Source organism: Octopus sinensis, linkage group LG2 (genome assembly GCF_006345805.1).
Source record: "Octopus sinensis linkage group LG2, ASM634580v1, whole genome shotgun sequence".
Lineage (NCBI taxonomy): Eukaryota > Metazoa > Mollusca > Cephalopoda > Octopoda > Octopodidae > Octopus > Octopus sinensis.
This window is the reverse complement of record NC_042998.1, coordinates 57091459-57117183: the sequence shown is the minus strand read 5'-3', so window position 1 is coordinate 57117183 and position 25725 is coordinate 57091459. Positions and strand designations below refer to the sequence as shown.

Genomic DNA, 25725 nt, shown 5'->3' with positions numbered 1-25725 from the left:
TCGGCACACAACTGGATTGATGTGTAATATATCACTGACGAGACTTTGATTTGTACTGAACAACGTAGGCCCTATTCTGTATAGGAACCTTTTCATCAGCCTTCTGCTCGAAGTAGACTAATTTGTATCGATCAACATTTCACTTCTGACCCACCTTTGATCTGTCCACATAATTACCGTTTGTTTTACCTTTTATACACCAATCAGTTGGTGTATAAACCATACTGTACAACGTCCAAAATAGATTTCGTTCAGCTATTTATAGTACTAGATTACAAACCAAAAACCCGATTGCTATCTTTTTTCCTTGTAACATATTACTCATTGAGAACTGATTTTAGTTACTTGCAGTTAACTAGGTTTCTGAGTAATCCAATGTTTAACTTATTTTTAATACGAATGAATGACATAGTAATCGCTCACATATGTTCTATAAAATAAGCTCGGCGGTTTTGTTTTTCGGAAATTTCGGATAAAAGTATTTTTTTAAACTTTCTTTTGTGACTATGGAATTAGTAAAACTTCTTGAATCACACTTGTAACCGCTTTTGAAATGCCAGTAACCAATTCTTAATGAGCTTTCTGGTCACAGATCTAATCAATATTAAGCAAAATGGAATGATCTACAATAATCCCTGGTGCCATGCGTATTTGTCCTGATTGCATTGGAGAATGTTATATATTCATTTCTGGCTTAAAATAGTTTGTCTACTCAAATATTCCATTAGTCTCATTTCTTTCAACAACAATTTTTCTTTCTTACGTGACATTTGATCTATTCTAGTGGATATTTTGTAGCCTTAGATTCGGAAGTCATAATGTATAATTCAGAAATCTTAAGATCACTTGCCTGACTATTGATCTTATAGTAACATGTCTATTTTTAAAGTACATCGTTACTTAATTCGTTGAGGTATTAACAATGACAACAATTTACTAGATCTTCTGTAAAACGTTTCGTTTTTACATAAACTGTTAACAATCAGCAGATATGCATCATTTTTATCTTTCAGTGATGTTTATTTTGAATGTCTGAAAATCTACATACTTTTAATTAACAGGCTTACAGTAAGAATATGAAGACTACTATCGATCCAAAAGATGAACATCTTCAATTTCTTCTCGGTCAAAGGAGTAAACTATCCTTCTATGATAGGAAAACTATTAACTTGTTTTATGAGTGCAATGGTAGGCTTCATCTTGGTACTTATATTTTAACTAATAAACAACTTTTCACTTTAACATTTTTTTCTTAGGAAACCATTGTAAGATATTATATCGTGTACTTAGGACATCTACTTTAATGCACCTGTCTTCGAGATCCACATCTTCAATGGCTTCAGTAGCCACTCATTATTTTGATATTTTTTTTTCTCGATGGTGCGAAAGTGGCATGTTTTGGCTACCTGAAGCTCTTGCAGCCTCCCCCCAAATTATGGCTTTTAACCACATAATCACCACATACACGGATTGTTTGACTTTCAAGTTGTCTCGTTCGAGCACTTTTAAACTAAGTATTCGTGGCGAAACATTGTTCCCTAATCCATCAGATAATACAAATTAGGCTTCCGTAAAGTGGGTTCTAATAAGTACATGCTCTTGTGTTACCCTCCAGTGAGCTCTCCACTTAACATGTTAGACAATACAAGTTTTATACTGGTGATACCAGTCTTTACATTTTTCTTTCATCACACGGGTATCCTCGTGTTTAGACAGCTCAAACTAAACTTAATCGGGGCTATATAACTTGCTTGATTTGAGTAAAATCAAATCTACATTTGATAGAGCTGATATCTATGGTACATAATGCATTTTTAATCTTAGTAACATTTTGTACGGAAATACACATTAATAGCTCAACATAAATTACTATGTAGGATTTTATGCAAATCTTATGATTCATGATGTATGAAATTGCTTTTCGTTAAAAATGAAAATTAGCACGAATTCAGTTTTTATTCCCTAGATCCTGCAAAAGCGATAGTATATATGGCTTTTTATAGACTCTTTAACTGAGAGATTAATTTTCCTTTTGAGCCTTTGTAAGTAAACTCCTGCAGAAAAGACACAAGCAAACATGGGATTCCACAAAGCCGACCTGGAATAGAATGGTGATAAATGCGGGAGAGTCGGGAGGATTGTACCCGAGGAGATCAACAGGGAAACGTGGATGGCGGCGGCATAAGCACAGCCAGAGCCGATGAGCATGTCAGTATAGCAGCGGTAGGGAAAAGACAGCGTGACTAGATCAGAAGCTGAAACAATTATGACTGGCTTCATACCCTTTATGGATAAGGGTTAAGATGTCTGTAGCAGCAACAATTCCATACAGGAAAGAAAGATTTATTGTAAGCCTGATCTGAGCTTTGTAGTTTGCCAATTGATGGTGGATGAAGTATCTTGTCCAAGAGAAGGGCTAGCTATTACGATGCATTCATGGCTAAGTGTAGGATGTACTTGACCGTCAGTGATAACAACCTATACCTGGAGCTATTTTTGGTTTCCTGGCTGCTTACAGTTGATTAAGGGGGGTATAGTCTGATGGTATTAACTTGAAAGAGAAGTGCTTCTTTTACTCTTGAGAATAGGTTGCTTTCGAAATTTATACTCATGGAATCTGCGGTTTAGGCTTGCAGCGTAGTGTTCGGGGAAGTGGTTGATGCATGGCTGAGCAGGTTAGGAAAGTATGTAGTGTCATTTGCGTAATCTTGTTAGATGTGGCGCAAGAAAGACATAGGTGTACAAAAGAAAGCAATGGAACAAAACCGTTTTGTGGTATGCTGGAGTCGATAGAATGAGGGGCGAAGAGCTCCGACACATGCTGCGGTTGTACCACCTAATAAAAAGGTAAGATGACTGGAATGCGTAGGAAGTTTAAATAAGTTTGCTTACTAGATACGGTTAGTATTGCTTTTGCTTCATTGAATATCTACAAGGTGAGAGCGCACTGATACGTAGGAGAGTACGGCATTAGTGAATCTCGGTGTTACGTAAACTATAATCCTATTCGTTTAGAAGGTTCAAGGTGTTGAATGACGAGGTTAGCTGTCACATCAGTCAGTATAGTGTGTGTGTATGTGAGAGAAAAATAAAATAAGATTCAAAGTGAAATATTAGATTTAAACTGAAAACTTAAAATCTACAAATCCTTACTTGGAGATTTTCGTTTGCTTGAACGTTAAGAAACCTACATATTACTCATTGTAACGAATAATATTGTTTCCAGTAATACTTTTATTCTACATGCGTACAGATATCATGGTATGCACGTGCACGCGCGCACACATCTCTCCAGTTATAGAGGCATGTATATTTGTAATTTGAATTCTTCCAAATGATTTTGTTTCTAACAAACAAAACTCCATCACTGGAATTTGGATAACAAATGTTACGTGTCGAACCTTAGAAAAAATTCCTCTTTTTGTATTCGTAAAAGGCATTGTAGCTGGTGGAACTTTTTTACCAGATAGCTCCTCCGTTTCTGACAGTAATATAAACATTTAATATAACCAAGTGAATTTATACCAAGGGCAGGGATGCCACTAATTTAGACCTAAATGTTCATTCTTGATTATTCTGGAAACTAGCACAAACCTCGGGGCAGGTGACCTAACTGCACGTTATTCTTTTTGTGCCAAATCTTCAGTCGTTCGTTCTTGGCGGTTGATTTGATTGGAATGTTCTACTATACCTTGTGTCGAGGTGTATTTGTGTATTCAATAAGTGTTGACAAGTTATCGCAGATAACTTGCTACAGAGGGCCTTGATTATGTTTTAACAAGCTCCAGATAGCAGTTTTGGGGCTAACTGCTCATCCGACGTAATATCTTGCACAAAATTTCTATTGTTCAAAATATCATAACTATCTCCTGTTGTTGAAAAGCAAACCTTAAAAATATGACATTATATAACCACGATGGTGTAAGAAATGTGGTAACAATATTAAAATATTGTTTGTACTATGTATTTTTGTTCGGTTATTTTATTTTAGATCTGTAACATGAACTTTGCATTGCTAACATTTTGAGAACCTGTTTACACATTTATTTCTATTTAGATTTGTGCATAAGGCCATTAAAATCTTGCAAATATGATGGCTATATTGATTACAACTGTACATGTTACTGCCCCAGTGGACTGGAAGGTGATGATTGTTCAAGAGTAGAAAACCAAAATGGTTTGTACTTAGCTTTTTATTTTTACATTTTATTAAAGAGGTTTTAGTTCGAAATTTCCAAACATAAGATTTCAGAAATCAAGAATCCTGAAAATGTGGCCAGTTAAGTGGGATATAATACAAAATTCCTTTTCATAAAGATTAAACTGCAAAGCATGGAACTAGAACAATCAATCATGAATCAATTGATTTTGTTGCGGCCTCTTACTATATATTACTCTATTACTAAGATAAATTTGATAAATTTAACCCAAAATTTTAACTATTATAATTGCAACTAAACCGACTTCAGAAATTTTAATTTGCAATTAGTTTGCAGTAGTACAGAAAACTTGGTCTCCAGTATCATGATTGTGATCTTAAAAAATGAATCATGAAACTAAGATATCTGTTAGAGGAAAATATCTGAAAGTAATTCCTTTCCTACACACTAAGTGAAATATGGGACTATAATAAACATTCTAAGCAATTAGGCACATAAACTGAAGATCTAAATTTTTTATTACAAGCTGGCTTGTAGTTACCAACTTAACTGTGTCCTGCTCATAACTTGCTGCAAACTACCAGGTCCAATACTTCGGAGTTTGTTGATTCGTATTAATATATGATGTAGAGTAAACAGACATGATTTCCGAAACGGGGTGAACCAATGTTTTAAGTGTGTATTAGCTTATATATTTCCAAGTGGATGGGAAGTGTTAAAGAAAGAATATGGTCACATAAATAATTTTAGTGCTAGTTAATTTTCTTTACGACCAAATAAGATTAAAGGTATTTTCTTTATTGAAACCATTTTACTTTTTCTTTCACTTTCCGCTGTTTAATGATTGATAAATGAATGAAAACTTTAAGCTTTAGAGAATTACTATGACATTTTTTGTATATTTACAGCATCTTAATCAGATTAATATTGTAAAATTGTACGTAATTGAGATCGATTTTTGTGAAGGTATATTCTTGGATATACTTTTTTTAGAAACATCACATTTAAAGCTAAACCTCTTTTTCTAGACTTACTTCAATATTTTTATTTTCATCTTTATTTTTACAGAATGCGGTGGTATCTTATCTCTGGATTTCAGACATCTGTACACACAGATATATTTCAATTCTAATTTAAATAAGACTGGCAAGGCTAACAAATGTGTTTGGTTAATTGAGGTCAGTTCAACAGTATTTGAAAACTTCAAATTTTTAGACACTTCCTCCCTTTTGAAATTTAGTTTTATTCATCAAAATTGTGAAATTATATGCTTCAGAATATGCGGTGTGTTCTATTGTAATCGTTTACCGTAGGAAAACCAAAACTTAAGGTACGTGCAAACTGCAACAAAGAATGGCATCTACTTGAACTTCTGTATTCTGCTTGTCAGAAAAATGTCAAAGGATATTCTAAAGGGCTTCAAATCTAAATCTGGCATTTAAATTACTCACCGACTGATCTTAAGTAGATCTGGATCAATGGAAGCCAAATGGTTAAGTTGGTAAGAAAAGCGTGATAAGATTTGGGTTTTCTCCAGATTTAAGTTCGCCATAAGTGCTAGAGCTCAAATATCGAGATGAATTTATCTTCTGTGGATAGATTAGACGATAGCTCTAAAATTATGATTAAAGCCTTGAAAGTGCGCATGTGATGATGCAGAGTGCGTGAGAATGAGCTTGGAATAGCCATGTCCTACCTCCGATTAGAATCAGAAAAGATAGTTTTAGAAATTTTTCAGTTAATGTTTTCTCCAAATTATAGTCTATTACAATTTGAAAGGTAAGCTTACAGCAGGTCTATGCACAAAGCCATAAGTAAAATGCGCTTCTCGTTAAATCACTGCAACTGTAGGAATTGTAAGTTACTTCCAAGTATTTATTTTGTACAGCAGGATCGTATCTCTATTCCAAGCAATTGTGGCGCTTTTACAAATCATTTTCCTACTCATTTGTATTCAGAAGGGCAATGTCTTACAAAAATGGTTTACTGCGTGAATATTTTATTTTAATGCATCATATTCGATAAACTATTAACAAATGTCTTTATTTCTAGAGCCCAGCTTTGACTCGAATGGAAATAGCAATAGACAATCTAAGAATCAAAAAGGAAAAGTATAATTGTCTGCAATGGCTTGAAATGCGATATAATTTAATTGGGCAACATGGTCCCAGGTAAGATTTTGATAATTGAACAGGATTTAGTTATGTCTGTAAACCTTATGTTTGGTATTTGTTTTTTTTTAATATTGAAAAATCGATCTTTCGCTATCCGCTTTAGATTCAGTATATTTCAATGATATATTCAAAGAATTAAAATTACTCAACGGCGGTCATTTACTGTAGGAAGTTCACATGGAAAATGTTTCAGAATAGTCGATTTCAATTTTTTGAAATTATAGTTTGCTTAAGAAGCTATAAAATACAATCGATCTGTGCTATTGTAGAGTACGGACACTGAACATCATTGAATTCACAAGTTGTATTTAATTTATTGGCCACATTTCCTTACCTGACTAGAAATATCAGAATCCCTAATCAAGCATAATCCCCTTCACATTGGGTAATACATGGGATCAAAGCGTTAATGGGTTCCGTAACTTGCCATCTTAGTTGACATCGTAGATCTTTGAGAGTAGCTACACACCAGTGCATTTTCGGTTTGATCTTTAATGTTTATCCTGTCACATTCTAATGGTTCACGAAACTAACATACGGGAGCATATGAAAGTCCTTTTATATATCATTGCAGTCACTAATTGCTGTTGGATTGACTTCCTAGTTGCATCATATTAGACGACGAAGCTAACTGCGAGCCTTGGTTGTTTTAAGAATTACATTGGAATTGTAGAATTCGATCTTTTTGTCTTTGCAGATCACCTTCTTGCTCAAGGTTTTTATATTTGAATGCAACAATTTACCTACCACCTGGCATTTTTGTCTGTTCTTTTAGTTGACGGCGCTGAAGCGTTTACGCGGGCGCAGATATGTGTTATGATAAATGTACCAGCACAACGAATTCGGGTCAAAACTGGTGAATGACTATCGTCAGCCCCGATCACTGTCCAACGCAGATGATAGCAGCAGCAGCATCCACAGTTAGCAGTGATCTCTAACTTGAATTACCTGTTCTACACGATTTGAGACCAAACATATTAATTACAATTAACTTGGAGTTTCAAGTGTTCAACTTGTTATATAATCATGTACTACACCAGAAGTCTAACTCGTTCTAGTGTAAACCGTGTGTTTTAAAAATGTTTAATACCGTTCAATGTTATGAAGACTCACAAGTATTTTTTTTCTGACTTGTAATGCTTGTTTCATTCTTTAGATTTTGTGGCGTAAGTGCAAAGCTAAATCATTCATTCAATACAACGACTAACATCGCGATGCTTATCCTAGAATCTTCAAATAATTTGGATAATATATCTTTTGAAGTGAATGTGTCTATATCGACAGACTACAGTAAGATTTATTTCTAAGTAGAATCTGCATGAATTCATATCTTAATATTGAACATTTTAAAAGATGTTTAAACATTTTCATAAATACTTTTCTAATCAATCAATGCCAATAACATGAAATAGCTAATATTCATTGATATAACTTGTTCACTTTAGCTTTCTTATGAATTTGAAAATATTTCGAAAATGTTTAATTTTTCTGTAACTCATAAAAACTCTCTTGAAGATGCTGATATTAATTGCACTTTTGAACTTGGGAATGACTTCTGTGTTTTTAAACAAACCGGTGGTTCCGATAAATGGCTTATATCTTCTGTGAGTACTTAAAATCTTTCGGATAAATCCTTCATTTATTGAATAATCTAAAACAAATTATCTCGTGAATTTCTCTTCCAGTGTACAAATTTAAAAATATGCTAACAGGGAAAATACTTTTTTCTTAAATTCGTTATCATAGTTTGTTTTTTTTTTTTTTAATCGTATTTGATTCATCAAATAAGACTTAATTAACAATTCCTGTAACAGCATTTTGTTCGCAATCAAAATTACAAAACTAACGGTTTTGAAAAGGATAGTGTTAGTATTTTAAAGTCCGTGTGAACCCAGCTAGGATCGCATGATCTAATTTTTATCGATAAAATAACGTATTATTCAACACCATCGACTCCAATAATTGACTAATTCCTCCTCTCAAAATTATGTTTTCCTAAATAAGAAACGATTACATCGGAATTAAAATGACTGCCTTTATGTTCCAATGCAACTGACAAGTTGATGTTGATCTCCGATCACAGGTTCACATTTTGATTTTAACAAACCTACTTCATTATTTATTTGGGATATGAGGAAAATGCAATATTTATATTTGCAAATTACATTTGTGACGTTTCAGTGTTCAGATGTAAATGAAACGATCTCTTCAGACCTTCTTTAAAACTCTATGCCAGTCATTTCATGCAGGCTTTACCATCTTTTTAGCTTCTTTCTTGCATGCTACAATTTCTGAAGTAATATTGGCTACTTCTGTACCATTTAAAAGTATTAACCTATATGTCACGTTGAAGGTAGGGGTGATTATTTCCTATCATCCTCTGACGTCAATGATAATCTAGAGCAATATGCTTCACGACAACTTTTAGTTTTTAATATGTATTTCTTTGGAAATTGTCTTTTTAAAAATCAAAGCAGTCGTCTCGCCAGATATTAACCCTGTAATTAACTTGCGTGCTGAAAGAAATTACCTAGATCAGCTTCTAGTATCTATTTAAGAGATCGCCTTTCATATTGCACAATTTTCCTCAGTAAAATTTATAATTTCAACCTAATATATGGATATTGCGGTGCTCGTCTTCTAATTATCGACATATATTAGCATTAGTGTATCATCGTTGGATACTTTGGTTCCATCCCAGTCACATGGTTCCGGGTGCAGTCCCAGTGCGTGACATCTTGTGCAAGTATCTTTAGCTTTAGGCCCAGTTAAGTCGTGTGCATGGATATGGTAGATGGAAACCGGGAGAAGCTCATTGTGCGTTTGTCCCTCTACCACTTGACAACTGGTGCCGGTGTGTTTACGTCCCCGTAAACTGGCGGTTCGGCAAAATAGATCGACAGAATAAGTACCAAGCTTAAAAAGATGAGTACTGGGATCGATCTATTCGACTGAAATCCTTCAAGGCAGTGGCTGCAGTCTAATAACTGAAACAAGTAAATGGTATAATGGTCGTTTCTTCATTATAAATTCGTATTAGTGAGAGGGGGGTTTCCACGTGGCTGGCCGATATCGTAAATATTGTACAATTTACTTGCAATTACACTTGTTTTAAGAATTTGTAATCCTGGATACATTATGCTTGAATCTAAGATTGATTTTCCTGACTGGAATTCCTTTGATCATAGACCTATTCAATTTGATGCAACCTAGAATTGATAATGGCAATAGATTTGACACAGTACAAATGTCTTTTATAAATCTGTTTTATAATGGAGGTAATATCGCTAATTGATTCGGAATATTATTAAGCCGATATAACAATATAAACGCGAATTGACTAGTCAACGACTAGATCTAAATATTTACGATACATTTATCTCTTCTGTACTCGACGCTCGAAATGCCAATGGGAAAATGATTTCGGTTTTCATTCCTCCAGAGCTAAAATAACCCCTAATATATTTAATTTCAATCCCTTTGGCCGTACACCTATTCAGAATTAATCTAGTTACTCGACCTACTTTGCACCATAAAAATCTTTCAAGTGTATTTACTGTATTATGTTCAATTTGCCTTGACTCATGAAAACCAAATACAATTAATCTATCAAAAAAATTCATGAAATACTATCAAATTGAGTGCTCGCATGTGTATCTGAAATTGAAAATGTTTTTAGCTACTTCCAGGTAGTTTCAGTACTTTAATATACTTGTTTATGCTACTCAGTTGATTTTACCCATATTATTTTCTTAGAATGCCGAAAGAGTGAAGGGTGTGAGAGGTCACCACAATTCGGAAAAATACATTTACTTGAGACCAACAACTCGTCCTGGTAATATTAACGGCGTTTTAGAAAGTCGATTAATCACAGGTTAGTCTTCTAAACTGAAGTCATAAATTTTCACTGCCTCCTTTTTTTGTAAGCCAAATTTCTACTGTAGTTTTGAATTGAATGTTTTAAATGAAATGTAAAATTGAGTATGCAAAAATCAGTGATTTTAATTATTTTAGTAAAAAGCCAACGAACGATCTTCGACCTGCTATAAATAGCATATATTTCTTCAGCGTCACTTGCCGTTTTATAACGGGACGAACACTTGAAATTCCGAGACAGTTTAAGTGGTCCTAGCGGAAAGACCTGATTGTGCTGACCTATATCGCTACATAGCTCTAGATTATTTTATACAAATTCCAGTGCGTCTTTACAATTATATTTAAATCTTAACGTCGTTTTAAAATCACTTCAACTATACTGATATCGGCTGTAGGTTTGAAACCGTATCTGTTGTAGAATTTGTTGGATTTTTTTAAACTAAAGCAATCTCTGAAAAGATTTCTCCAAGAAAATCATCTAGATGGAATTCAAGTTTCATATTTGAGTTAATGCTAAATATCTTATTTTTATAGGAGGAAACACTTCATTACTGACGCTAATTACGGGGAATATTTCTTTTCCCAATTAATCTTAGACATTGATAGTAAATACGATAATTCAAACTACGATTTTGTTCGAGAAACAGATTGATTGATTGATAGGTTATTTTAACACTAATTGGTATGCTTATCAGTGACTTTTATGTAATTGACAACTTCTGACGGGTTCAGAGATATTCATTTCCTAAGGTACATGTCATACCTTTTTACAGGGAAGTGCGATGAGAACGTTATATTTGCTCTAAAAGACAAGTGAACTGGTCCGAAATGAGTCTCATGAGCGATTTGCAAGAATTTTGGTGTGGCCAGCAATGTAATACCTAAAAATACTTTTTTCATATAACATGCAGTAAAAAATTAGGTGACTTACCATGAACCTGTTAAATGAATATCTTTGCAGGTGGCCGTAAATGTATCGGTATCTATTACATAATCAACGTTGAACCAAGTGCCTTCTATCGATTGAATTTATATATTTCTTCTCCAACTGAAAACAAACAGCCAATTGTTCTACGAAAATCAAGATATAGAAATTGGCAAAAATATGAGTTTTCTGTTGTCTCCGCGTATGAATTTAAAGTAAGTTTGATATTCTTACATATTTGAGAGGAACCCGTCATAAAGATGGGATTTAGTTCATTTAATTACCCCAGTTACATAACTAATTTATAAGGGTAGAGGAACATCGCAAAGCTGTGACACGAGAAGATATTGATAAATCGAGTAGAGCTGATAAAGTATGGAAACCACCTCCACCTATGGGATGCAGTTAAGATAATAAACAGAACGCCAATTCAAAATACGAAAAATAAAAGCAGCACATATGCTACGACACAACAACCTCCTAGGCAGACCGAGGAAGGATAGGAAAATATTTGAGTTATAAGCCCTAAAATTCATTCCATATGGCGTAGTGGTTAAGAACGCGGCTACTAAACCCAAGATACCGAGTTCGATTCCAGGTAGTGATTAGGATTGAGAACCCAGGTTCAAATTTCTGTAAGACATCTGATGAAGGTTGGAAGGTGTATCAGCCGAAACGTTGTTTTAACAAACAAGATGGACAAATTTTCGTCAAATGTAAATAATTGTAATAATGTACTTTATTTATACTCGTTTATCCCGAATATTTCGTTCAAATGAATCGAATATAAATTATAGAACATTAGTAAAAAAACTTTTCATTCTGCGATCCCAAATTGTACTAAAGACTGTGACTGTCACAGATGAATTCGCGACAAGTGTAACTGTCGAGAGTGGGACGTAACGTATTACCTGAATCAGTGATGAATGAATTAATGATAAACGAGGATAGATGTATATGTCCAACCAGCCATTGAATTTTCTTTTCCCCACCACTGCTGGATAAAAGCTTTCATTTTATCTCTTCACAATTCTTAGTTTTAGATGCTCGGTCTCTAATCTTTAATATTTTTATTAACGTCCATTTACTTCAGGAGCTGCGATTTAAACATTTATTTGATTCCCTTTTTTAACAGTAACGATCCTTAGTGTTAAGATCTCTCTTAAGGGGTTTGCCACTTTCTTTATATCATCTTAGAGGTCGTGTCAATCTACTTTGGACCTGTTATTTATCTATTTTTTTCATCGAATATGGTATTATGAAAATTAGTTCTAATGGTCGGATTTCGAACTCGATACACAGTATTTATCGCGACTCCTTGCGTGTTCTATGTTGTTCGATGTTCCAACAAGTCTAACAGCTAGAGCTGCTAGAAATAGTAGCTAGTTAAATTTAGCTCAAACTACACTATTGCTTTAAAACGCATTAAGTCTTCTGCATCCAAGATAATGTGATCTTCGGTCTAATAAAAATAGTAAGTTTCAAAACAGAGCTGAAACTGCTGTTGATCATATTTTTGTCTATAATGCTTAATCTGCTAATAGGGGGAGGGGCTTAAACAATTTTTTTATGGAGTTTCTCATGATTTCACTAAATAACGCAAGGCAATTTGTCTGGCACTTCCAGCTATTTACCATTATATGACGGAGTAAAACTTCTCAATGACATTTTCTATTTGAATCACTCTAACTAAACTTTAAATATTTGATATTTAAATGGATTTAAATATTATATAACCTATTCGCTGATTATTATATAATCGATTATGACTTACTGAATTTTCATTACTTCATATAAAAGTTCCATATGAACTAATTGTTTGTTTTGGAACAGAGCCGAACATTAACCCATAAAGCGCTGGGAATTGCACTTACATAGCATGGACTGCTGAGCACATTTTATGAAAATGAGACTACCATGCACCCAAAAACAAAAGAATAGTTAAAATATCTTATGGTGACAAAATTTTTAATTATCTGCAAAGTCATTAATTGAATTATTAATCCTCTTGCATTCTGGTGGGTATCGGGGCGTTTGAGTGACATTAGACCTCAACAAACGCCCATAAATTAAATGCGTCTGAGCCACGATCATGACCTGAGCCTGACGACCACGAAAGTGGCCCATCGCGCTTTGTGTTGATTGAAATACAGATAACATTATTAAAATAGATACAATGTCAATTGAGCAAAAATATTATGAAAATAGTAATTTTCTTATATAAAACTCATTTAAGTTATCTCGAAGTTCAATCTGCGCAATATAAAAATGCATACTTTAAAGAATTCAGAATTGTGTACTAGTAAATGTTTCACAGAGGCTGGAATATGAGACCAAGAAGTAGTTTAACAGCAAGGATTAGGTCATTTTCTTTACAAGTTATTTGCAGGCTATCCGGTTTAAAAATTATCTTTTTTAATTTTAAAATAAACAAATTATATTTATAACAATTTCAGCTGACTATTCGCGGGATAATTAGAAATGGCAGAGATGGGTATATTGCTTTAGATGATATTTCCCTGATGAATGGAATGTGTCCAGGAGAAACAGAAGTGATAACAATCTCTGAAGGTAAATTTGTTTGACCTTATTTGTGCGATTCAATAAGCATTTTTATTTTTTAGTTCAAATCTACGGTCATCAACTGGTAATTGAACCCTTCCAGGATCAATGAGTTCCATTCATGGTTTATAGGATATGCTTTTGCTATGAAAAAATGTGCCGTTGTGTCTGTATTAGTAGTAGCTGCAGCTATCTTTTCTGTACATAGTCTTATATAAACGTCTATTATTTAGATCTATGCATAGATGAAAATTTTTGGAAATGTGTACCTTATTAAAACTAGTCTAATATGTATTCTATTGCATTCGGTTCTCAGTATAGCGTAAAGAAAGACTAAGTATGTTTAAAACATTTTGTCTACTCAAATTTTATGAACTTAAGTTTTCAGATTTATATTTTTAGTTTACATGGCACTTGCATAACCATTGAGATTTTGGGTTTTTCTAAAGTTTCATATTTGCGTTTTTCCTCCAAGTGTATTCGAAAGCTGTTAAAACTTTATCGCACCTCATCTTATCAGCAATACTCGACAATTACTCCAATTTTTGGTTCTCGCTATCATCAAGGATTCTCTCCTGGTGAAAGCATATCTTATTCTTTTTACTTCTTTTAATACAAACCCACCCAAGCCAGTTTTCTTCTGCGGTATAAACTTTATATAAAGTGATCTAAATGAAAAAACTCTAATAAAAATGTTTTCCAAATACCAGTTTAACTCTCGGTAGATTTACTAAATTATTCACTACTTCAAAAATATATTGAAACAACGGTAGTATAGTTTAACATAAAAATAACAAACGGGTTAACATTTCTAGTACTGCGTCTCGACGATTGTTCTTTCTCCTTACGACCAGGAAATACTTCAGTCGCCAATCGACTCTACATATCTCTGGTTAGCTCACGAGATTATTACTCTCGCATTCGGAACGGTGCGATTTCTAGATCACCTTCAAAAGAGGAAATTCACTCATGCTCCAGCCTGACACACAGCTCGCTGTCTTGTTTTTCTATTGTTGCAGTAATAGCGTTTGTTCTATGGAACTTGGTGGGCTCATGTCAACTTTTAGGAAGATATTCTTTACCCGCTCCCTTTCCTTCGTTATAACTTTGAAACCCCTCAATTCCTAAGTTTTTTTTTCTCCAATTACTACACGAGTTTTTCTTTCAAGAACGTCGGTTCTTTGGAAGTCAATACTTACGAGAAAGACATGGGTAGGGGGAGAATTTCAAAGGTTCTAGAATAATGTAGCATCAGTCTCACTCCTTTAAAAGGGTCCACACAAGCCACCGGTACTCGTATAGTTTTGACACCACCATTAAAATGGTTTGAAACAAGATTTGAAATCTTCAACTCTTGCCGCGAGATGTACATTTTCTGACAAGGTCATGTTAGTACGGCGGCTATAGTCGACTAAACCGGTTTCTATTTATGACTAGAATAAATTTGAATAAATTTCAGTCTGTGTGCTTATCTCGAAAGTATTTTGTAGATTCACTGTAGTCGACTTGATAAATAGTAAAGCTCGTGCTTATGCAATTGAAACTAATTTGAATACATTAAATTTGAATAAACTGAGTTCGATTGAATAAAACTACAAAACTTATTTTCAGATATAAAATTTTACAAAATTTTCCCCATGAAAAAGGAAACATTTGATAATCCTTGCTTAGTCGGTCACTTTTGCTAATAATACTTTACATTTACTATAAATAATAGGTATATGTAAAGTAATAGAAACTGCGCTATGGGTGCGATCTGTAATGTTGGGTGTCAGGCACGGGTATCTCAAATCTCTGGAGGGACGTTTACCGCTATAATTAATGGAGTTTTTTTGATAACCTGTCATATTCACTACATGCTTTTTCTACAATACGCTGTAAGAATTATGAACTCTGAATCTGGATACGATTGACATAACTGCTGACGTTAATAAATCCCACGCAAATATCGAAATATATTCAGTAGATATCGATTTTTTTTATCTCGCATTCTTTGACCATAAAATGTAGTGTCGAAAATAGTCATAATATACATGGTAATTTTATAGATTGATCTGAAAATGAAAACAGAAGAGCAATATCAATTGATGTAGCTTTAAAATGCTGTATCGAAGCTGAAATATTCAACATAGGATTTAAACATGTCATGTTTACTTAGATCTATGTACATGATGGTCGAAAACGTGGTGTAATAACAAATGATCATTTACTTGATTACCAAAGCAAATGTTGGAAACGTATTGGATTTTTCCCCTCTTGCAAATTTTGCTGGATGTTTTCCTTATTCCTAGGCTACAAATAAAATCAATATTTGTTTCTTGCCAATTCAATGTCTGCAGAAACAATGTTAATCTCTTCAATACCTTGGATATTATGAAGGCAGCTCCTTTCTGTCTGAATAATCTGTTTTAACTAAGAGACCTCAATTAAAACGTAGCTTTGTATAGTAACTGTATTTACATTTGTAGCTCATTGATACCGAACAAGGTCTTTTAGTTTCGATGGCCAAGATATAATCTGTCCAAATAATGATTTATATTCTTCCTATACCAAATTTCCTGTATAAACCTACTGGTAAAGCTGTCATCCAAGAATAAAGGCAATTAAACAACTGGACTTGACGGCAACTGTTACTAACGACATCCGATATGTGCATTTCCTATTTAAGCGACTTCCTCCAACTGAAATTCAAAAATGGAGGAATTAATTTCTCGTGATACGTATGTAACTGTCACGACGGATCTGAAATATTCAATGACTTAATAAGTAATGACATGGATTCCACTAGATAGTTCGTCTATATATGCACAGAAGAGCAAAGATAGCTGACTGTTTTAGTAAAATGTTAATGACTATGCAAAAATTACTTACTTTACCAATACATTTCTTTAGCGAAGCTTAAAACCGACAGTTCTTATGAGACTAAGCGAAGGAGGGGACTTTTTAATATAAAGTTAAAATTAGAATTTGCGTAAAGATCATTAAACTTGAAAAATAAGATTTAAGTCTGGCACTGATAAGTCAATGTTTCTATTTTATTCACAAACCTCTTCCGATTATCTTCAAGCTATTATATAGAAAACTGCTGTATTCCTTTCAAAGTCCGATATTTTCTCCAGACAGAATTATGCTTAAGCAAACTCAATGGATCCTTGAACTTACAGATATTCTAACAACGTAGCAACGTCTTCTGGCTGTTTAGAACAGAAATACGTCGATTTCTTATTGATAATATTTTTGAAGGCTTCATTATTACCAGTTTAAGTTAGTTAAGTAACTTCTCCGCTAATAGATTTTATTCTTCATCTAGCAGATTGCCATAACCGAGATAATGACCTATGCTGCATCTGAGTCCCGGTTTCTTTATTACCGTGTTACACCCTTTCTCGTTTCCATAAAGGCGCTTTTTGCAGTATTATCCATTTTTAACGTTCGAATTATCGTAAAGCAATGTGAACGAAAACTAGGTTCATTTAGCAAGGAAACTATACGAAGCGAAGGAACGATTCTCTCTTGAAATCTGGAGTCATTAGGGCATATTTTAAATGTGACCAGCTCGGTATTTTTTTATATATAAATTTAATAAATGCTTCTTCTGCATATTAGTTCAACATTTTGAATTCATGGATCAGTCTTATCTTGATCTTTAGTGAGAAATAACGTACATAGTATATAGATTCTTTCAACGTATTCCAACATTCTCTGAATGATTTATCAACAATAATTGCAAACTTCCCTTCAGGAAGTAATTCAAATTTTTACTTGAGTCATAACAATTATTGTAGTCTATATTTGTGTCAGTTAATTAAGCCAAAACTAAGTCTTTAAGCTAAATTTCTGTTAAAGATAACTAGAATAGAATGTAAGTCGATAACATTTGTATTAAATGTCTTAGAAGTTAATGATTATCAAATATTTAAGTGATATACTAAGCTTGTAATTTCATTAGTTATAAATTCTATAAAAAATTTATCACTGAAATTTTAATTTACTGATCTTTACAGCCTAAGAATTTTTCTATTATCTTGTATGTTTTTAATAATCCATTAGAAGTTAAGAATGCGGTTTCATTTCTTTCTTAAATTTTTATCGTTTACAATCTGTGCTTTATATATACATGCTTACTGACAACTACCTAACTGTGACTCGTTTCGAACATCACAGGAATAGTGATGCCCGACTTCCAGTAATATAATTACTTACAGGATTCTGTAATTTGAACATTTCATTATATTACAAAAATGTTATTTGGCCACAGTGAGCCTTTCCGCGTTTGCTTGACCTGCTATAAACGGCAGCAAGAATTCAAGTTCCTCCTGAAAAGGGTTTGCTAAATTGGATGTAGTTAGATAATGGTCGTACAAGAAAGACATTTGCCCACACATTTTTTTAAAATTTTAGATTTGAAAACCTCATTTACAACTGGACTTAGAAAATATAAAAGTTGGTCAGTTGAAAATTTGGTTTTCACTTAAATTTTATCAAGAATTAAATTATAGGTAAAATATTTTAGTGTTGATTCAGTCAACAAAATAACACACTTTTATCTAAAGTTTGCTATTCTGCTGCTACTGAGGGGGTATTTTGATCTCAAGAATAAGGATTTTACTAGAAAGATATGACTTCTAAGAAGCGCTGTTACATTGTCATTTGTGATGTTTTGTGTATTTCTTATTCTGGTGGTGGTGTTTGAGGGAACCATTTTAATTCTTATATCAATTAAAAATTTTTATTGGATTTGATATTTAATCACACGAAGAAGAGCTCTAAAATTGTATTTCTCTGTGCGATAAATTTAATCAGTACTAGTTTTTTTTTATTTTGCTTCAGCATTTTCTTATGAAATCCAGTTAAATCATTTCTTCCCAGACTGTCTGTAGAATAACTTCAGTTTCTTTAACATTAACTTAGAGAACGCTTGTGATAAAGTAATTTGTATAAAATGCTGTGACATATTTAAAATATCAAACCGTTCTCCTCTCATTTTCATAGCGTTTTCTCTTCTAGGTTCTCAAATAAAGTGCAATTTTGAGACAGACGTTTGTAATTATGAGTGGAATCCTACAAAAGAAACGCGTTTTTTAACCAAATCTTCCACAAAACAATGTCCTGATGGTTGTCTCATTATATCAGCTTCAAACTCGGTATGTAAGCTTGTTTAAGGAACACCTTTTTTCACATGTTTTTGTAGTTGAGAATGAAGCTAAACTATTACTATTAGAATGTTTTCAGAGTGCTTTGAATTACTACGTGCTAGGGTTTTTAAGTTGCATATAGGTAATTTGTATGCAAAACATTCAATCTGGGTAACAACTGCCATTTGGTTATGGTAGCAAGAAAGAAAATGCAACTGAACTCAAAGGTATTGACACATTTGGAAAGCATTTTCGTGACGGTCGACTCCATAATTGCATGATACATTTCGATCCATACAATCGCACCTTTTTATCACTAGAAGTATACTGATCAACGGGGACTTATTTGTGCGTTTGTAGATTTTCATACTAAGGTTTACTTGTTAGAGGCAGATGTTGCTTTAATCTTGAACATCGTGTAAAAACACATTTAAGACACGAGTTATTTTATTTTCCCCAAAGATCAAGAGCGAAGTTCGATCACCAGTGCAGTCTTATAAGGGACCGTCTTGTCTTGCAATAAAATATCGCATAGGAAGGCCTGGAAAGTTGGACATGAACCTGTACGTTACTGATCCGAGTGAAAACAAAAAATTCAATGTATGGCACTTCTATGGTCCCAAAGAGAATTTGAATTTTGACTGGTTTATAAAAGATATAGACGTCAATTTCTCTTTAATCCAGGTAGGTAAAAGACTTCGCTATTTAAACAAACTATATTTTTCCTTATTAGTTTAAATTTATAGTATAAAAGTATGTGCTCTTTTTGCTCTAAAACATGTAACATTGTTTCTTGAATTTGAGGACTTTTCACAACGTTAATTGAAAGTGCGCAAATTTTAGTTGTAAAATATAATTTTAAACGTGGAAATCTGTACGATATGAAAAACGTCTGTGCTGTGTGTCGTATCTACACGAGCGCAAAAAGTATTTCTGTTACCATCGTAATATATTTTCAGCTCCTATTAACAGTTAAATCACAAAGAGATTCAGTTCCTCTATATCTGTCTGAAGTCTGGTTTGACTCTGTACCATGTCAAGAATCTTTACGTAAGTGGCATTTTGATATTTGTTTTACAGTAACTAACGTTTATTCATATAGTTTTATTTTCTGTAAGAGAAAATGGTTTTAATATCGACATTGAAAGTTATAGTTTTATATATTTCCAAACAGCTCTGATTGCAATATAAAAAATTGCTAATTGATCGTTTCAAAAAGAATTGTAATGACTTTCCTTTGGGTATAAAATTCTGAGAACCTGAAATTATCATTCATACGATTCTCGTGGAAGGAGAGGGTATCGACTAGTTCGAAATTGCATCCTACCGTCTTTGAAAGTTGCACAATACATATGAGGGTTTATAAAAACTAGATTTTAGAATTCCTCACTGTTCTTTTCGACACTCACTGTACTACAATAATTTTAAGTACGCATTATCGAAGCAAGTGTGAAATAACGGAATGTAAATCATTTTCAAATGTTAATACCATTGTACTTCATTTTAGCATTGTGAAAAGTTAGCATTTTACGTTTTGACAACCAATAAAGTCTCTTGAAAGCTTAGCGCTCAATATATTGGCACTGAAACTATATTTCTTTAACTTTCACGGATATAAAATCTTGGACTGGTTTAAGGTAACGCGCTTATTTCTATTAGATATGATTCCAGTTGAGGTATCCTTTACCGTGCAGTGACGGTTGACTTGTTTTATGAATTTTAACTTGCCTTTATAGCAAATATGATAGAAATTTTATAGCTAATGTTATGAATATCCAAATAATTTAATTGATTTTTGACTAATTATTTCAGTTAGTTGCAAATAGTGGTGTTCTAGATTTCACACGAGAGAAAAATCGGGTCTCCTGATATGACAACTAGATTTCGTGACTGGGTATCGAACCATGTTTATTACCGAGCTGTTTTAGATAAATGCAGGAAGATATTTCTTCTGCTTTTATTTTGAAATGTTCATTTTAATGCGAGTTTTTAATCTGTATACTATTTAGCTTAAACATTTTACGAAAACGATTTAGCTATATTGCTATACTTTCTGTCAAAAGGCCCCATTCTGAATTTCTTTGAATAACTCAACACCAGTATTTACCGTAAACGTTTCAGTAAACACCAAAGTGTCAAATGCACTCGGTTGGAGGGCACTGCATGATTAAATACAAAAAGATGTCGTTAGATATTTTTGGTGCTATTTTTTCTATGTATCTATCACAGTAAACAGTCTGTTTCCGGTAAAACAAACTTATTCAACAAAATGTTGAGTTACATACGAGTATTAAGGAAAAAGCTTCGATATAACGATATACTAACGTATTTTTTAATTTTTTAGATCTTTTCCATATTTCCACTAGTATCAAACTATTTTAAGATGCTACATGGAGCCTTTGTTTAATCTATCGAATCGATGCCAATGTTAACTGGACGCATTTTTATGCTCAAACTCCGGTTATAAAAGGAACAAACCTCGAAGTTTGAACCTAAACACAAACCGTTGACTAATTTTTAATACTAGAACGTGTGTTTTTAACACATTTTTCTAAATGTGCAAATATTTAAAAATGAAATTTGAAAGCATGTTTTAGACAATTAGGAAGGGTACTTTAACCAATAACATTACAGTACAAGGGTATCAAAAACAATATAATAACTTAGTTTAGATTGATATTTTAGAACAAAATGTTCCCACATAATGATGCTAAATGATTCGTAATCTGATCTTACCTCTTATCTTGCAGGTAAGTGCAATCACAGCAATTTACCATGCATGTTTCGACCTAATGAAAACAGTAATTGGAAAGACGCTAGACGAGGAGTTACCTTTGGAAATGAGAAAATTTCTATTTCGGAGAAAAATCATTTCGCCAACCATGGATGGTTACGAGTAGGTTTCTTTTTATAAATGTATCGCTTTTCTTACTATGAACACTACTTCTTATACACTTTAAAAACTCTTATTCTATTTATATTTTTCATGGGAATGTTTCATTTCTCATTCAGACCTAATATATTAGTTCAAATTTAAAGATAAACCTTTTTATATTCAATCAAAATTAATTTAAATCGTTTGCGGTTTCATTTCAGAGCCCATCGAATACAAATACAGTACGAAGTTCTTTAATGTACTTGAATGGAATTGGTTGTTTGATATTTAATTTCTATGCGCATGGATTTCTTCCACATGGAATAATGTTAACGAAATTCAATGCGTATTATGCAAACAAAGATATTATATGGAAATCTGATTACAGAAAGCAATTGAGGAACCCTCTCGTACAAATTGAAATCGAATCAAAAGGATATTTTACTGTAAGCTTATTCTTGTCTTCGGTACAGTTTTTTGGATTTTTGATAGAAAATGTGTAAAAAATATTTACTCAAAGGAACAATGCCACATTGTCCTAAATATTGGGAAAATATTTAGTCAATTTGCTCGACTAAGCTTTTCAGGGCGGTGCTCCAGCATGGCCGCAGTCAAATACAGCAAGTGAAAGTTTAATATTTGTTACAATCCTAGATATTGGTACTAAAACAATTATCTACGGACGAATGTGCTTTCTCCAAATGCATTGTATATGTCTTCTGAATTCTGGACGCAAGTATAGTAATATCTGATCAACATACAGCGATGTTAACGAATTTGATTTATCGACCAGTTGTCAAATTATATTGTAAAACAATCTTTATCCAGTGTCAATTAACGCTTTTGAGTTATTTGATATACGAATTAGAATTTAGTTTCAAATTTCATACTTTAAATAACATGGATTGTATGCATGTATGTATGTGTGTGTGTACACAAACTCTAGAGTACTTTGTGCAATGTTGTACTAAGTTTCGAATCTCAGCGCTGTAATTTCAAATCGTGTCGAGGTCAACTTTGCCTTTTATATTTTTGAAATCGACGAATTAGGAATTTAGGCCGGTAGATTAGCAAACCTTTTACAGACGGTCGGACGATTCATTGCGGTGTCTATTCGAGCGCTTTGCGTCCTAACGATGAATCTTGTCGATCTTCATGTTCTCTTGGGCAATTCACTAAGTTTTCCCACGTCCTTCCCAGGACCGCGCGTTGAAAGATTTCTTGGTGCAGACAGTCTAAAGCCGACAAACGTCACTCCTTACACACGTATGCACGGTTTGATAGAATCGATCTAGTCTCAGGGCTGGGCTGTATCGAGTTCCATTCTCTGCTAGGAATGGTTTCTGCAGTTGGATGCCCTTCCTCAGGCCAACCACTTTATCTACAAGGGAATATTTTCCTGCCACCACCAATAGTGAGGTCACAAAGTAAGACAGAGGGGAAAAGGAATGTCCCCTCCACTGTGACGGTGGTAATATTAAGTGGGGATGTAGTTGTTTGCCAGGTATTGAGTGGCGAAGATGTATATGGGCACAAGCACAAATGCCTTGCTATGAAGGAGACGCGTGGCTACTCGGTATTATAGGGGGGTGGATGGTAGTATTTGAAAAGTAGATGGTTGTGACTAGATACCAGAGCATCTCAAGATCTTCTCACATCTAACTATATTCATCTCTACCCGCATACAATGTCTGGTTAGGGGGAACGCCAGAATGGAAAGGTGAGGTAAGTGAGACAAAACTGGATAAAGGTCATGCTGGCATTCTATTTTTTATTAAATGAAGTAACAAGATATTTGCTATAAAACTGGTAAAAGTTTTTTTTTTTTTTTTTTTTTTTTTTGTAATGTCATAACGTTTCAAGTTTCCTGTTATGAAATAGCTCTCTGAGAGATTTTACATTTTCAAACGCTTCGAATCTGCATGCGGCAACAGGACATAGCCAATAGCTAAACTAAATAGAATTCAAAAATAATTATCGTATCTCCGAAAATATAAAATTCTAAATATAAAGAAGCAGTATTTCAGTTTTAGTATATTTATTGTAATTGCTATATAAATGTCTAAATTTACACGAATCTCCCAAACAGTAAGTCACTATACGAACTTATATTAATCAATATTTTTAATATTGTGTTTAGTATATTAAACTTATCTCTCGAATAAACGTCTGTAGAAATGAAGTCTGAAATGTTCTAAAATAATCTGGTTTTACATATAGCAAATTGTATTTCTGTTTCCGTTTAGTTGGAGTTTTCAATACTGAAAGAAGACTTGTTTGTGAGTTATGAAATTGAAGATTTTGAAATGCATTCCGGTCATTGCACTAGAAGTTCTCGTACTATTATACGGACATTGCACCAACACTAGATGAATATTTCAGTTATAAGAAACATTTGAAATAAATTTTCTCTAAGTAAACGCCTTGTTATTTCTTTAAATTTTTAAAACTGAATTCTGAGCAAATATTTTAGCATTTTTGCAACCACGTGATTTCGAGTTCAATTCTAATAAGCATTTTGGTTTAATATCTTCAACACCGGACCGACTAGTGACTTGTAAATTTAGTTGTTGGAACTGTGTGGGTGTGTTGTAATGTAATGGTTATTCTATGCTGGGATGGATATTGTTTGACAGGTCAGATGGCTGCAATAAGTACATCTTTCTCCAATATGTGCTTGAGTATAGTTTGTCTACATGACATTCTAATACCAACCACTTTTGGGGGACTTTTTTTTTTTTTTTTTTTTTTTTTTTTTTTTTAACCAGCACTAGTTGGGGTCATCATGCAGCATACAAGACCAAGAGCCCCTTCGACTGTATTGAACTACGGTCGAGAGGAAAGCGGCTTTATGCTCGGAGATGATAGGTAACCAGAACCGAAAAAATTTCTTCCTCTATAGAATCAACTCGCATTATAGAGGCTAGGAAACCTGGAAATATGTGTGTAAAAAAAAAAAAAAAAAAAAAAAATTTTTTTAAGTGGTGATGAGGTATTATCGATGGATTGTCAATGCAGATTAATGGGTACAGAATAGGGAGTGTGTGTGTGTGTGTGTGTTGTGTGTGTGTGGTGTGTGTGTGTGTGTGTGTGTTGTGTGTGTGTGTGTGTGTGTGTGTGTGTGTGTGTGTGTGTGTGTGTGTGTGTGTGTGTGTGTGTGTGGGTGTGTGTGTGTGTGTGTGGTGTGTGTGTGTGTGTGTGTGTGTGTGTGGTGTGTGTGTGTGTTGTGTGTGTGTGTGTGTGTGTGTGTGTGTTGTGTGTGTGTGTGGTGTGGTGTGTGTGTGTGTGTGTGTGGTGTGTGTTGTGTGTGTGTGTGTGTGTGTGTGTGGTGTGTGTGTGTGTGTGTGTGTGTGTGTGTGTGTGTGTGTGATAATAAGGAAGAGTAGGTGACAGTTGTTGAGGGGTGAGCAATGATACGCAGAAGTTTGAACGATGATGGCAAAGACTAAAATAGCTCACTGCAGATAAAGGAGTGAAGCGTAGAATAGTAAAGGAATGGTCCAAGAAAGATGACGCGTGGCTAAAGGTTGGAAAACATGAAATTGTTCCAGGTCGCAAGAATAAGTATCGTGGAAATACTAAGCTGTTAATTTGCCCTCAATCTTGAGAAAATTAGGCGGAGTGGCAGGGAACAGTTCTGCGTATCTATACACATTGCTTCAAGGAATTTCGTTGAGGGTGGGGCGTCCACGTGAAAACCATATCGCGAGACCTTTTAGATTTCATATATTCCATGTGTTCTGTATTTGTGACTGCCGAGCTCTGACTTTGCACTACGCAACAGATTGGTGCTTTCATTCTTCACAAAGAATGGTTTTGCTGTTTAACAAAGCACTTTTGTTACATTTCTTGAAGATGTAATCTATTTTATTTTTGTGTTCACCAGATTCGTAGTCGTTGACTTGAACGGCTAGTTTCCAGTGTGTTGAAAATAGATCAATCGCATCACAGACCACAAGCCTAATAGTCTCATTTCTTGAACCAGAGCCTCACTGTATGTCATAGAAGCGTTCATGTT

At 33.9% G+C, this 25725-nt stretch overlaps 1 protein-coding gene across 1 annotated transcript in view; it reads left to right on the top strand.

The window, feature by feature from the left end:
• LOC115232428 overlaps positions 1–24127 on the top strand; it is a 35755-nt gene extending 11628 nt beyond the window's left edge. Inside the window, exons 8-22 of the mRNA XM_029802297.2 lie at positions 1062–1188; positions 4058–4177; positions 5229–5338; positions 6213–6331; positions 7491–7624; positions 7850–7938; positions 10091–10208; positions 11172–11350; positions 13592–13706; positions 18705–18841; positions 19295–19516; positions 19792–19882; positions 21583–21728; positions 21929–22153; positions 23954–24127. Coding sequence (XP_029658157.1) covers positions 1062–1188; positions 4058–4177; positions 5229–5338; positions 6213–6331; positions 7491–7624; positions 7850–7938; positions 10091–10208; positions 11172–11350; positions 13592–13706; positions 18705–18841; positions 19295–19516; positions 19792–19882; positions 21583–21728; positions 21929–22153; positions 23954–24076 — 2055 coding nt within the window. The 3' untranslated portion in view covers positions 24077–24127. The remainder of the gene's footprint in view (positions 1–1061; positions 1189–4057; positions 4178–5228; positions 5339–6212; positions 6332–7490; positions 7625–7849; positions 7939–10090; positions 10209–11171; positions 11351–13591; positions 13707–18704; positions 18842–19294; positions 19517–19791; positions 19883–21582; positions 21729–21928; positions 22154–23953) is intronic.
• The last annotated feature ends 1598 nt before the right edge of the window (positions 24128–25725 follow it).